The sequence below is a fragment of the Saccostrea echinata genome, unplaced genomic scaffold (assembly GCF_033153115.1).
Source record: "Saccostrea echinata isolate AGI-Se365-2 ecotype Australia unplaced genomic scaffold, CSIRO_AGI_Sech_v1 ptg000019l, whole genome shotgun sequence".
Lineage (NCBI taxonomy): Eukaryota > Metazoa > Mollusca > Bivalvia > Ostreida > Ostreidae > Saccostrea > Saccostrea echinata.
The window spans coordinates 3,625,913-3,640,714 of NW_026889768.1; the positions used below are offsets into that span (position 1 = coordinate 3,625,913).

A 14,802-nucleotide genomic window follows, 5' to 3' on the forward strand; every position below is an offset into this window, starting at 1 on the left:
AGAAATTTTAACAAAGAGATTAGGAAGAGTAATAATTTATTATCAGAACATAAAATTAGAAATATGCAGTGTATATGAAAATAATATTTAGTGTCATACCTACTAAATTCATATTAGAAATCATAATGAAGCGCTGCTTCCTAAGTCAGAATATCACAATGTTATATGTGGTTTTAAGAAAACAATACATCTGTTAGCAAGAGTTATCTTTCTTATAAATATTTTTTCATTGGAAAAAAATGTAATACTAACAAGTAATAGCTTTTCAAAAAGCTTGCCTGACTAATCAATCAATATCTATGGAACGTATATGCAAGAGGGGTGCTAAATGTTTCCGTCATCAAGGAGCGACATAGTTGCGATACTTCATTTCACAAGATGTACAATTGACTTTCTCAAATGTCATAACCAAATACTGCAGGTTAACGATTATCTAAGACATGCGACTATTTGGGCATTCATTAGTTAGCCCGCGGGCTGACTAGTTACTTTGGGATGAAACTGCAAGTGCGCTAGCGTAGATTATAATCAAAGGCGGATCTAGCACCGGCGCGCCGGGCGTGCGCCCCCCCCCCCCCCCCCCCCGGACAAAAAACTCACGATGATGGTCTTACCATATACATGTACATGTATTATAAATGAGTTTTAAATTGTTTAGTTTTTCTTTTCAATCGATTTTAGGACCTTTCTCAAAATTATAATAACGTACTTTTTATGAAATGAAAACCAGTACAGATCATGATGTCTTCTTCATTTTGCCGATTCTTTACTTAGAACCTTACGGGAGTGAAGCCCATTCCCCTACGGGTACTGACCTACACTCTTGTCACTGTATAAAAGGAAACCCTTGTTCATCACAAAGCATGAAATAATATGCCACTCGCTGACTTTCTAAGCTTTTTTTAAAAACCTAACCTTGTAACGTACATTATTAATAAATGTAATATTGAAAGAAAGGCTAGGTGGAAAACAGAATGAATCAAGAAGGGATGTCCCATTTACTAGGTGGAGAGACTAGTCCACTTATGGGATAAATAGTAAGAATAATCAGCAAATCCATTGTTTTAGTGTTGCCTGTCCATATACAATATGTTCTCTTAAAAAATGAGATAAAATTTACTGTTAATAAAAAATCTGAAGCTTAAGAATCAAGTTAAAATAATAAACTTTATTTATTTCCATAGAATTATCACACCCATTCAATAGAACAACCCAAGAAAAAGGCGCGAAGATAATTTACATGTGACATTTGGCGCGAAATGATTGTGTCACCCCTTTCGTAGAAGGCAAATGGACTGATCCAGTAGTTTAGAAACGCAGAAAAAACGTTACACGGACATGTCCGTACAAAGAATAGCAAAGAATAAACATGTGCATGCAACAAAAACTGAAGGAATTAAACATATTATTATTTTGCATCAGTTATATGACTCTTTTTTCTGCAAGCTGTATTTGTTTAAATGCAGGTAACAAATTCCGATGTAAATCAGCTTGCACAAAATCTAGTTCATTAAGAATGATCGCTTAGTTTCGGATCCCTGAAAAATTAATCCTTATACTGCCTGACGCACGTGGCGTCAGGCAATAAAAAATCTACATTTGGTGCTTGATACATTAAACCATTTTTAAAATGATCGTTAAAAAGATAGAACTTATTCAATTTTTAAGGTTTTTAAAACTGGATTTAAATGTTTTTTTGTCAAACATAATAAAACAATTTGAAAAGTACAGTCAAAGGAAATATAAGCTAATGTTTTCTTCATGTGTTGAGTTTGATCGAATTGACTGTTCAAAGGTCTCGATAATTAAACTCTGATAAAGTAAACTATGAGTAATACTAGGATATTTTACTTGGAAAGTTATCTCTCTTATCAGAGGGTCGGTCCCCCTTAAGTATTAGTGGCAATCATTTCCTGTGTATAGGGATTAGCAGACCAAGAGCAGGAAACGGCATGCCCTGAGGGTTTCACACCTGTCGTAGAGTTACTGTACCTGAGGTAAATTTCTCTGCATGTGCAAGGCGTTGTCTAGCCATACAACACACCAGTCCCTTCAATGTTTCATTATTTCTTCATTTTCAAATGAAATTACAACCATGAAATCTACGCGAGTCAATATATACTTGCTATAATTTTTTTTTTTACCCTGAGTGACGTATATTAAGAGGAAAAGGGTCAATCATACATTTAAAATAAATTAATAAAGTTTGAATGAAATAAAATAAATCAAATCAAATGATGTTTTTATTAATATTTTCTGTATATGCCCACGGGGCTCGATATTTGTTTCTGTTTATATATGTACATGTGCATGAAAATGTATTATGTAAGTAGAATATCAAAAAGGAAAGTAAAGAAAAAAACGTACAGAATGTTACGGCACGTGCATCTTTTTTCCTTCATTCAGTATATTGATTTATCGAGTTCATCGATTAAAACAAAATATTCATGATAAAATTTCAATGAAATGATTTGCTTATGGATTAATTTTTGTTTCAGTTTCAATATAAGTCGTTTCTGTGAAAAGATCATATACTGTAGCCAATTTATCAGTTTATTGACCAGTTGTGGACTTCGTCTAATTCTACGATCGAGTTTCTGAAAAACACAGAAACAGTAACAGCCACAGACACTATTTACTAAACTAACTTTAGTTACTGCTTCCAAGACATTTACATGTATTTCTAAGATCGCCATATTGCTTCACGATGTAAGATTACGCAATCTGAAGGTATTGCAGGTATCTCGTTAGAGTATTTATTTAGCTAGTTATAGGCACCTGAAAACTCGTAGCCTATCGCTCTAACACATTTTGTCTCTTAATATAATAAGTTTATTTTTGTATTGTACAAATTATTTTAGGGCCCAAAATCAGCCAATAAAAGAGGGTTTTTCCGATTTGACGATGCGTGTAAATGAAAATATTGATGATCATGATCATATTAATTTCAAAAAGAAATAAAATGGAAAAACTAGCTATGAAATTATCCTGAATATATAGGATATGTATGTAATGATTTTATTAACAACAATAACCAAAAAAAAAGAGAGATCATGTTGATATTACTTCTACAGTCTTACATGTTTAGCTGTTTAGCGCATAGTATTAGCAGTTAATGGTTCCTAAATCTTCCTAAATGTACACTGCTTAATACTGTTACCATCTCCATCTATCATCGTTTTTCATTCTAATATTTATATCAGATATATATAAATACATACATATATATATATATATATATATATATATATATATATATATATATATATATATATATATATATATATATATATATACAAAGGCATATTTTTTTTTAAGAAACCAAAGACTGTGATCGAATCTCGCAGAAAAAATAAACGCATTAGCTACATGTAACTGAGAACGAAACTTCACGGCCTAATCGTGGACAATTAAGAAACGTTGGCATTTTTAAAAAAAATCTACTGATACTGTTATAAGGCGGATTTTTTTTTTTTAGCAATTTCAAGATAATTTATGGTTGAATTATTGATTTTAAATAAATACTATACGGTTAATGAGCTGACGATCATATTTCATCCAATTTTACCGCAAGTACTGGCAATTATATGCCTTTTTTAATTTAAGAAATAATAAATTTTGACTATTGATAAAAACATAGGAAATAAATAAATATTATACAATTTGATAATACTGAAAATTATATCAAAAATTCATTTAATGATATTCACCATATAATGCAGGCCATGATCTTTAATAAAATAACCCCCCTTTTTTTCGTCGCGATTAAAAATCGACAACACTTTACAGGTAATAAATCTAAGCTGCAGAAAAACGGTACCTGGCCCCGCCGCGGTGTAAACACGGTCGCAGGTAATACCGCGATCAAAACCCGCGACGGTGAAACGCGGAAAGGATTAACACACTGCCGAGGGGACGCGGTCTAATACGGGATCCACGTTGCCTGTACTGTATGTGGTGTCATTTCATTTTAATGACGTATTACACAGTTTGAAATTTTGACCAGTCTTTACCAACCATATATTTTAGAATAACAACTGAACATTTGTAAGAAAATGCTTGTAAATAAAAAACAATGGAAATATTTAAAATTACTTAACACACTGATGACAACCTTTTCCAGTTAATATTTAAAAAGTGGGCTTCATATTTTAGCGGGTTTTGGCATGGGCAACAATGCACTAATTCATGTTGTTAATAATTCACTCTTCAATACAGTACAAGGCCCAGATGTGTGTATCACTTATTCATGATTGTGCCAACAGCTCAATACCCAGTGATTGCACTAAAATTTGAATATGTCAATTAATGCTTACATACAGTACTCTGAAACTATTCTGATATATACCTATTGGGTAAGTTCATCTGATTATCTCCCACCAGTCTTGTTCCATTTAGGTACATAGACCAAGAACCCAAATTTTTCTTTGTCCAAACAAAGCAGACATGGTTCCAGAGGCCATTGTTAAGGTTCCAGGGACTGAACCACTGCTTGGCAGTATATGTAACCGAAAAACTATTTTCACGAATCTCCACAATCCTGTTGGTGTTATTTCTGGAAGATTGAACAAAGGAGGTGACCAACACATTGACCAAAAGCTAAAATGCTGCTGTGTATATCTAATTAAACATTCATAAAGACATCTTACATTGCTAAGGTTAGAATGGTCTTATTTTGGCCAGTGTTAAAGGATCGAACCCAAAGACACATGGACATTTCTTCTTCCACAGTGATCCAAGTTTGACTTGATGATCCATTCAAGCCACGGAAGAACAAATCAAAATTTGAGGATTTCTCTGTAAGATATTAAAATGCAATTGCAGATATATAAGTACAAAACATAAAAGCAGAAAATGGTCATAAACTAGTATCTACTGGTAGTCAACAAGACAAGCTGCTGTCCAGATAAAACAAATACTTTGAAAAAACTTTTTTTTTTACAGATTACAAAACAATTGTTTAAATTGAGAGACTTCTGCAAAAATTTGGGGTAGCATCACTTTAAACCATAAAAATGATCATGATTCAAAGAAAAAAAATATTATATAGGTTACCTTTTCCACAGTCAAATCCAGTGAAAAATGGAGAACATAGACAGGTACCATTCTGACAAGTTGCCCCATTTTTACACACATTATGGCTGAGGCAGGGATCCACTTTAACTTCACACTTCTTCCCTTCATATCCTGCTGTACAGTTACACATAAAGCCAGTCTCATCATTAACACATGAACCTCCATTTTTACAAGGTGAAGATTCACAAGTAACAGTCTTTTCTGAGCAGTTGTCTCCAAAAAAGCCTAAAATAAGCATCAAAGTCAAACAATAAATACATTACTTGATATTATCCGAAATTATCCTTCTAAATTCAGTTTGACTAAATGTCAACCCCACAAAATTGTCCCTTGAAATGACATTTCCACTACCTATTCTTAAATGGATAAATCAGGATTATAACACTTACCATCTGGACAAGCACAAAAGTATTTTCCACTTTGAGAAGAATCAACACATTCTCCACTATTCTGACAGGGCAGAGACAGACAGGGACTTATTTTGTTTTCACATGTGAGCCCTGTCCACTCAGAGGGGCAGCTGCAATGAAATGGATACATCATTAAGTATGAAGCGGAAACAAGTAGAGCAAAGCAAATTCCCATTTCATTTATTGTTCACCCCCCCCCCCCCCCAGTAGCTATGAACATTTTCCATCTTATTTTCCTTAATTTTAAAATCTATTTATACATGTACAAATAGAACTATTATGACTGTCCCCTTCTGTATGTACATATAAAGAAATTGGGCAATGGAAGATAATGTAAACAGAATTACAGAACAGAATATAGACAAAAATATAAATAATAAATATCATTCATATTACTTAAAGCAACCAACCTGCAGGTAAACCTATTAACCAGATCAAAACAGGTACCCCCATTTCTACACGGATTTGGGCTGCAGTCATCAATATTGACATTACAGGTTTCATTTTTAAATCCTTGAGGACAGCTGCAATTAAATCCATCGACAAGGTCCGTACATTTTCCTCCATTTAAACAAGGTTGGGATGCACACTCATCAAGTTGCACCTGTATGAATATTTAACCTTTACATCCAAACTTCTTTAATGTGTACAGTGAAAATAATTTAAGTCCAAATTAAGGGGAATTGTGTACAAGTAATTTTAATTAGTGAAAACAGGTGTGATTAATGGTCATTAAAAACCTCTTTTACCTCACAGTAAGGCCCTGTGTATCCAGCCAAACAGTCACATCTTCCCAAACTGATATTACACGATCCATCATTCTGGCACTGGAAAGGACAACTATGGGTACGAGTCTCACACCACTTCCCTGCAAAATTCAACACAAACATATGTTTCCCTGTTACTTCACATATTCAATCAAATAAATTCTTATAAACATAAACCACCTGAAAAAGACTGCCTGGTTCCATTTTTTTTTGACAACCTACCTGTCCAACCATTCCTACAAACACAGGTGTAGTCATTGTCTCCATCAATACAGTCAATAGCTGAGGTCAGGTTACAGGGAAAGGGAGAGCACTCATCTCGATTGATCTCGCATCGCTTCCCTTGAAAGCCTGTGATACAGAGTCCAACATTATTATCATGAACATTACACTAAATTCCTTAGAAAACTAAGATGGGGCTTTATAGATGTACATGATAATACTTTTTTCTCTTACCTGGAGGACAGATACATTTGAAATCATTCTCTCCAGGCTCACATCTAGCTGAGTTCAGACAGGGGTTGGCTAAACACTCATTGATATTTATGTTACAGTACTTTCCAGTGAAACCAGGCTAAAAAGAAATGATTTAAAATGATCAACTTCTACTATTTTGAACTATTTTTTTGAAATGTAGAGCATAATTATTAATTTAAAATACTGTTTAGCAAATGTTCTCTGCCATTTTAAGAGATAAAATGCAGCAGGACTTACTTATAAAAAAATTTAGTTTACACATTATTATTTAAAGTTAACTTTATAGATTTTTTTGTTTATAATACCATAAACTTAAAACAGATTGCAGGTGTTGGTTCCATTATTGAATTTCTGGGGAGAGATAGGCAGGTTTTGATTACCCTATAACCACCCGTTAAATATTTTATTCAGCCCCCACCACTACCTTAATTTAAGTTAAATCTTATCCCCTACAATACAAGGTACTAACTATCAGCTCACTTAAAAAGAAATCAAATTTATGAGAATGATATTTGACACTCTCTTCTAAGGAAAAGTACCCGTGTTGATAGATATATAATGTAAAACTATTACATTTATCTCTACTATATCCTCCCAACAGTCATAAATCTGTTCCCTATTTTAACAGTATTATACCCCCTTCTCACTGCTTTCTGTTGTTTTATTTTTTTTCTGTAAGAGTTTCACACAACAAATTTAATATGCTAACCTTGCATATACAGGTGAAGCTGTTGATGTCATCAATACAGTATCCATTATCTCCACAGAAATTCAATGTACACTCGTCTATCAACACTTCACACTGATTCCCTGTGTACCCTACAAAGAAAACAGGACACTATACTGCCATTACACCACTACTAAATGAATCAGTACAGTCATTCTGAACCTGGACTTCCATACCCATATGATCAGTTTCTTATGTATTATGCATTACCTGGCTTACAGGAACAGCTGCTAAATGCTGAGTGCTTTACTCCTCCATTGAAGCAGATTTTGGTTGCTTCATTTTCAGGTTCTGTGCAGTTAATTCCTCTGTATCCAGTCTCCTGTCAACAAAGTCAAATACTTTATCTAAACTCTGAAACAAAACCTTTATCTGTTATGGAAAATTAAAAGTATATCAAAATTAAATACAGTTTTGAGTGCAAGGTCTTGTTTTGGTAAACCTCAGAAATTCTTACAGAACAATCACACTGATATTGACCAATCAGATTTATGCATCTGCCGCCATGGAGACATGGATTGGGTGAGCACTCATCAATGTCCTGGGAACAGCTAAAATTAGAATAGGTACACAGTGTTACTGAATGTACTAATTATGTAAAACTTAGGTATTTTATTATTCTAATTAAACTAGACAGTGAGGGTCCCAGTGAAGAATACATTGTACAGATGGAGTTGGGAGATGTGACCAAGGTAACACATTTATGTAAAAGAAAATAGAGAAATTCTTTTAAATGTGGAACAACAATGCATGAATTAGATTCACTCAAGTGATTATCTAGTGGAAATGTAATCCTTCTATTTACATATATGAAAGAAGTTCATATCTTTCTTTAGAATAATAATTCAATTTAATGCATACATGTAAATGATCTTCAATCAATTTGAGGTATACATAATAAAAATTAACCTTTGGCCTGCAAATCCTTCAAAACATTGGCAGTAATATCCACTTGTATTGGTTTTACAAGTTCCATGTACACAAGAACAGGGAGACTGAGGGACTTCACAGAAATCTCCAGTGTAACCTGTAACATAGAAAACCTCCATCAACCTACAGAAAAAGTCAAACATTCTCTACCCTGCTCAAAGTCAACGATTTTCTGTTTTAAAATCTATGAAATCAATGTAGAGATAAATGTATCAGCCCCAAAACCATTAACTCACAACAGACTTTAAAAGTCAAAATTTAGATTTTCAATATCTTGTTATTTATTTCACATATTTAAAAAGTTGCAAGTTTATATCATATTCAAATACAAACATGTCATAAAAAATGTTTCATTATTTGAAAAGTTATACTAAATTTAAAATTTTGACTAAAGTCTTTTTTCATATATATGTTCTTGGAGCACATATTATCAGCATGCTCACAGGCTTTGAAAGATGGTAGATACACTTGGAGACATGATAAAGTTCTAGCCAGTATAGCTGACACCTTGGAGAAAAGTATCAAAAAACCAAGGAAAAACAGAGAGGGCCTGAGATTTGTCAACTTTGTGAAAGAAGGTGAAAAAGGACATAAAGTTAGTGTGGAAGGAAGTGGTCTGCTGGGAACAACAACAGATTGGCAGATGCGGACAGACCTCAAGAAAAGATTAGAATTTCCACCTGAGATAACAGCTACAAACAAGAGGCCTGACATAGTTATCTCGTCAGTGGCAACAAAACAGACAATTCTTATGGAATTAACAGTACCATGGGAAGGCAGAATGGAGGATGCATATGAGAGGAAGAACCTAAAGCACCAAGACCTAGTGGCGGATTGTCAACAAAATGGATGGAAGGTCTGGTTTTTCGCAGTAGAAGTGGGATGTAGAGGATTTGTGAGACAGTCTACGTGGAGGGCACTGAGAGTCATTGGCATTACTGGAGCAGAGAGAAGGAGACTGATAGGGAGTCTGTGTAGGGAGGCAGAGTCAGCATCTATGTGGTTGTGGAGAAGAAGGGCAGATACATGTAAGTGGAAAGACAGTTAAGATACAGCAGTGATATAGACATTAAAACAGAACAGCAGTGATGTTAAGCCAAGTGGTTCCGGGCTGGGACCTGATCACCCCAGTCGGCGCACCTCTGGAGGCTGTAGTGGACAGCGCCGAAACAGCTGATGAAGGAGGATCCACCTGAAGATGGAACCACGCATCTTTCCACCAGGATGTATACAAGTAATAACTTATTCTGTTATTCTTTTGTGTGTCTGTCCAAGAACTTAGCCATAGGTATACTGACCTGCAGGACAGTGGCAGATAGGTCTGTTGTACAACACACTACAAGTTCCTCCATTCATACAAGGTTCACTGTCACAGACGCTGTAGTTGTGTTCACAGTTATAACCTAAAACACCACACAGAAATCTATATCCATAAAACTGGTATCAAATCAGTAGATGTCAAGTATGTAATATATTAAAATTCAGTGGATATCTGATCTTTTCAACAAGGACTTTACTTATGGAGCTGAATTACAATATGGTCTTCAATTACTATCAGACTACGTTTATAGTTTTTACTTCTAATGTTAGTTACAATCAGGTCTTATTTACATGTATGACCAGTTTTATTTGCTATCAGGTCTTCAGATATGAGCAGGTCTTTATTTACGACTACTCACAACCACTACCTCTATACTATTATCAGACTCAGTAACTATAAGGTCTTCAGATATAAGCTGGCCTTACCATAGTGTCCTGGAGCACAAGTACAGCTGTACCAATGGTCTATAAGGTTCGACCTACATGTCCCACCATTTAGACAAGGACCCTTGCTACAGAAGTCTATGACTGCAATGTCAAAATAAATTACAAGTAAAAACTCATTCATATCCCTATCATTGTTTCTTTATAATACTGTACAGCAGGAAATTAACTCGCGGAGTTAATATTTGCTATATTCGCAGAAATAAAAACTCTGCGAATTCAACAGACAGTGAATAATTCTTCAAAAATTGATAAGGATACATTGAAATATCACTGATATCTGTGATAAGTTTCGTTAACTCATTTGTGTTTCCTTGCAAACATAAAAGCAGTAATTAATATATAGTGGAGATGTAGACTGTCTTCCTAATTATGCGGGTGTATGGATTAATTACTAACACGTAGTTGTTGGGTTTTTTAAAGCTTAATTGATAAATTAACATCTATAACTAACATTTAATTCTGCCACCCAGTAGAGGTGCGATGTAATTATCTATAAAACATGTATTGTTAGATTTCACCTGTGCGTATCACTCAGTCTTATTATCTGATATCAAGAGCACTTACGTAGTAAAGACAACACTGTTACACATTAATTCAATTTTATTAACAGTTCAACATTTTGACTATCGGTACTGACAACTGATTTAGATTCAGGGGGATTTAAATATACTGCAGTAAATACTACTCGGTACTCTACTCAAAACACACTATGAAAGAACACCTACCGAAGGGCTTCTTTTTTTTACATGAATGTTTTGGACACGACTTGAAATCACTTGAATAAATTATACTCATATGTATTACAAAAATATTTAATAAAAAGAAAGAAAACACGAGAAAGAAAGAAGAAAGTTTATTTGAATGCGTAACATTTGTCTTCTAATCGGGGTCAGTACGGTGTTTCGTTCTATTTAATCGGGTTCAGAATCGACAAAATACGCAAAGAAAATATTTGCAGTACTGAAAAAAAATCTGAATAATTTATCCTTTCCGCAAATTCAAACGACTGCGATTTGCTGCAAGTTGAACAAATCGCAATCTTTTCCGATCGCGATTTTAACCTGCTGTACAGTAGATTCACTAGATTGTGATATCTTTTCCAAATCCTGATTTTTTCCCCAAATCTGTATCACTTTGTTTCTGAAATTAATGATTAATTTAATACATTTACAACACTAAGTATATCTGTATCTGTGATATAACTCTTATGAGAAGTTAATCCAGTATCACATTTGTTTACCACCATTCCAGCTCAAGGACACTTCTAACAGTAGACCTAAATGTTATTTATAACTTCTTTTATACTGCATGAAAAAAACTTTTCCCTGAGTTTCTACCTTTGCAATCTGTTGGACTGGATTTCCCTGTGCCATCAGTAGCAGTGTTACCAGGACATGCTATACACTGGCTGGACATTTCTGAGCTGGAGTAGTGGTTCCATGAACAGTTAATACACGGTTCTAATCCAGTGTCACTATACTGTCCTGGCCGACATACAGCTAAAAAGAAATCCGATCATCTCAAGGTTTCGAAGGAATACCATGATAGGAAATAGAAACAAATTCAAGGTTGCCAAATGTAAAGTGATCAATATAGAATAACAATCATCCTTTACAGTGAAAATTAGTGAAAAATTACATGTCAATCAATTTAACTATGGAACTTACTTTTACACTGATTTGAGGTTGTTGCCCCTGATTTTTCAGTGGATGACCCATTACTACAAGGAATACAAGATTTAGCTCCCTGCTGGTCAGTGTACTTTCCCTGTGGACACTTAATACAGGGCTGTAGTCCATTCTCTGAGTATTCACCCGGCTGACAAGGTTCTACAACAGTAATTACTTGGCTGTAACTAATTTGTAACATTAAGGACATTGGCAGGTCAGGGCTTTCCGGAGAAAAAAGGTTTAATACATGGGTTTTTTAAATTTGTAAAATAGTGATTGAGAGTGATCTCCCGTGTAGAATTCTCTAAGCGGTGACAACCAATAAAGCGTATGTTATAGAGGTAAACAAAAGCACGTGTACTTCCTTCAACGGGTAGAATCATCTATACAGCAAGAAAGAAAAGTAGTAATGGCTTTGTTGTACATTGTATTCAGGGACAAAGAGCAAAAAGGTCGTCATTTACCATAGTTATGCTCAGTATGCTGGGAAGGGCAAAGATGTGACATATGCTGAGAGGTAGGTCGACCATGCCGACTGAGAACAGTTCTTAGGTCGTGTGAAGGAATCAGCATTTAGTAATTACGAATAAAAGTTAAAGATAAATCCATGCCAATATTTTTATGACAATGTGTTTCAATCAATTCAGTCAATTACATGATAAGAACAATCAACCAGTCTCTTGACCAATTTTAGCTGTTAAGGGACGCAACTCAAAAATGATGATCGGTGCCGGTATATCCTTGTCTTGTTTCTACATCTACATTTTCAACCAAAATATCTAGAAGTCATAGGAAATGAAGTTACAATAATGTATATAATACAAAAACTGTATGAAATAAATGTGTTTTGAAGAAATATTATGGTGAAAAATTATGTAGGTCCCTTTTATCAACATTTTACATAGGAAATGCATTAAGAATTGTAAAAACACTACTTTGACAAAATCTAAAAAAAGAATGCTGGATTGGTAGGTAAATTGATCCAGAATATAGCCTATTTAGTACATTTAAACCTACTCAAAAGTTCTTGAAAAATTCTATACAATAGCCAGGAACCTTGCCAATGTCCTTAATTTAATTTCACTCAACAGCTTCACAACAACATGTATACATGTTTGTAACAAGAGGCCCAGGGGCCACATCGCTCACCTGAGCACTATGGCTAGGAAAAAGCAGAAATCACTTCAATCTTGAAAGGTTGAAAAGTTTAAATATAAAAGTGGTTGGGGGGGGGGGGGGGGGGGGGGGGGAGGGTGTCATGAATTGAACAAATTTGAATCTACATTATCTGAGGATGCTTCCATTTAAATATGACCAATCATGGCTTTGCTGTTCTTGAGTAGAAGATTTTTAAAGATTTAACCTATGTATTCCTATGTAAAACTTTGATCACCCATTGTGGCCCCATCCGACCCCCAGGGGTCATGTTTGAACAAACTTGAATGTACACTATCTAAGAATGCTTCCATATAAATATGACCAATCATGGCTTTGCTATTCTTCACAAATAGTTTTTTTTAAAGATTTTTACTATGTGTTCCTATGTAAAACTTTGATCGCCCATTGTGGCCCCACCCGACCCCCGGGGGTCATGATTCGAACAAATTTGTATGTACGCTATCTGAGGATGCTACCATATAAATATGACCGATCATGGCTCTGCTGTTCTTAACAAATAGTTTTTTTTAAAGATTTTTACTATGTGTTCCTATGTAAAATTTGATCGCCCATTGTGGACCCACCCGACCCCCGGGGGTCATGATTTGAACAAATTTGAATGTACACTATCTGAGGATGCTTCCATGTAAATCTGACCAATCATGGCTTTGCTGTTCTTGACAAGAAGATTTTTGAAGATTTTCCCATATATTCCCATGTAAAACTTTGATCGCCCATTGTGGACCCACCCGACCCCCGGGGGTCATGATTTGAACAAATTTGAATGTACACTATCTGAGGATGCTTCCATGTAAATCTGACCAATCATGGCTTTGCTGTTCTTGACAAGAAGATTTTTGAAGATTTTCCCATATATTCCCATGTAAAACTTTGATCGCCCATTGTGGACCCACCTGACCCTCGGGGGTCATGATTTGAACAAATTTGAATGTACACTATCTGAGGATGCTTCCATGTAAATCTGACCAATCATGGCTTTGCTGTTCTTGAGAAGAAGATTTTTTAAGATTTTCCCATATATTCCCATGTAAAACTTTGATCGCCCATTGTGGACCCACCCGACCCCCGGGGGTCATGATTTGAACAAATTTGAATGTACACTATCTGAGGATGCTTCCATGTAAATGTGACCAATCATGGCTTTGCTGTTCTTGAGAAGAAGATTTTTGAAGATTTTCCCATATATTCCCATGTAAAACTTTGATCGCCCATTGTGGCCCCACCAGACCCCCGGGGGTCACGAGTTGAAGAAACTTGAATCTACACTACCTGAGGATGCTTCCATGTAAATATGACCAATTATGGCTTTGCTGTTCTTGAGAAGAAGATTTTTAAAGATTTTTTCCTATATATTCCTATGTAAAACTTTGATCGCCCATTGTGGCCCCACCCGACCCCCGGGGGTCATGATTTGAACAAACTTGAATCTACACTACCTGAGGATGCTTCCAAGTAAATATGACCAATCTTGGCTTTGCTGTTCTTGAGAAGAAGATTTTTGAAGATTTTCCCATATATTCCTATGTAAAACTTTGATCGCCCATTGTGGCCCCAACCGACCCCCGGGGGTCATGATTTGAAGAAACTTGAATCTACACTACCTGAGGATGCTACCACATAAATATGACCAATCATGGCTTTGCTGTTCTTGAGAAGAAGATTTTTAAAGATTTTTCCTGTATATTTCCTATGTAAAACTTTGATCGCCCATTGCGGCCCCACCCTACCCCCGGGGGTCATGATTTGAACAAACTTGAATCTACACTACCTGAGGATGCTTCCAAGTAAATATGACCAAT

At 35.2% G+C, this 14,802-nt stretch overlaps 1 protein-coding gene across 1 annotated transcript in view; it reads right to left on the reverse strand.

Annotated features, from left to right (window-relative positions):
• Positions 1-14,802, reverse strand: part of LOC133189681 (uncharacterized) — an 84,278-nt gene that overhangs the window by 11,553 nt on the left and 57,923 nt on the right. Inside the window, exons 40-55 of the mRNA XM_061325080.1 lie at positions 11,822-11,983; positions 11,492-11,653; positions 10,134-10,235; positions 9,686-9,790; positions 8,367-8,484; positions 7,915-8,008; positions 7,668-7,779; positions 7,440-7,549; positions 6,710-6,827; positions 6,476-6,604; positions 6,236-6,354; positions 5,897-6,090; positions 5,466-5,596; positions 5,056-5,301; positions 4,650-4,797; positions 4,349-4,555 (exon numbers count right to left, since the gene is read on the reverse strand). Coding sequence (XP_061181064.1) covers positions 4,349-4,555; positions 4,650-4,797; positions 5,056-5,301; positions 5,466-5,596; positions 5,897-6,090; positions 6,236-6,354; positions 6,476-6,604; positions 6,710-6,827; positions 7,440-7,549; positions 7,668-7,779; positions 7,915-8,008; positions 8,367-8,484; positions 9,686-9,790; positions 10,134-10,235; positions 11,492-11,653; positions 11,822-11,983 — 2,257 coding nt within the window. The remainder of the gene's footprint in view (positions 1-4,348; positions 4,556-4,649; positions 4,798-5,055; positions 5,302-5,465; positions 5,597-5,896; positions 6,091-6,235; positions 6,355-6,475; positions 6,605-6,709; positions 6,828-7,439; positions 7,550-7,667; positions 7,780-7,914; positions 8,009-8,366; positions 8,485-9,685; positions 9,791-10,133; positions 10,236-11,491; positions 11,654-11,821; positions 11,984-14,802) is intronic.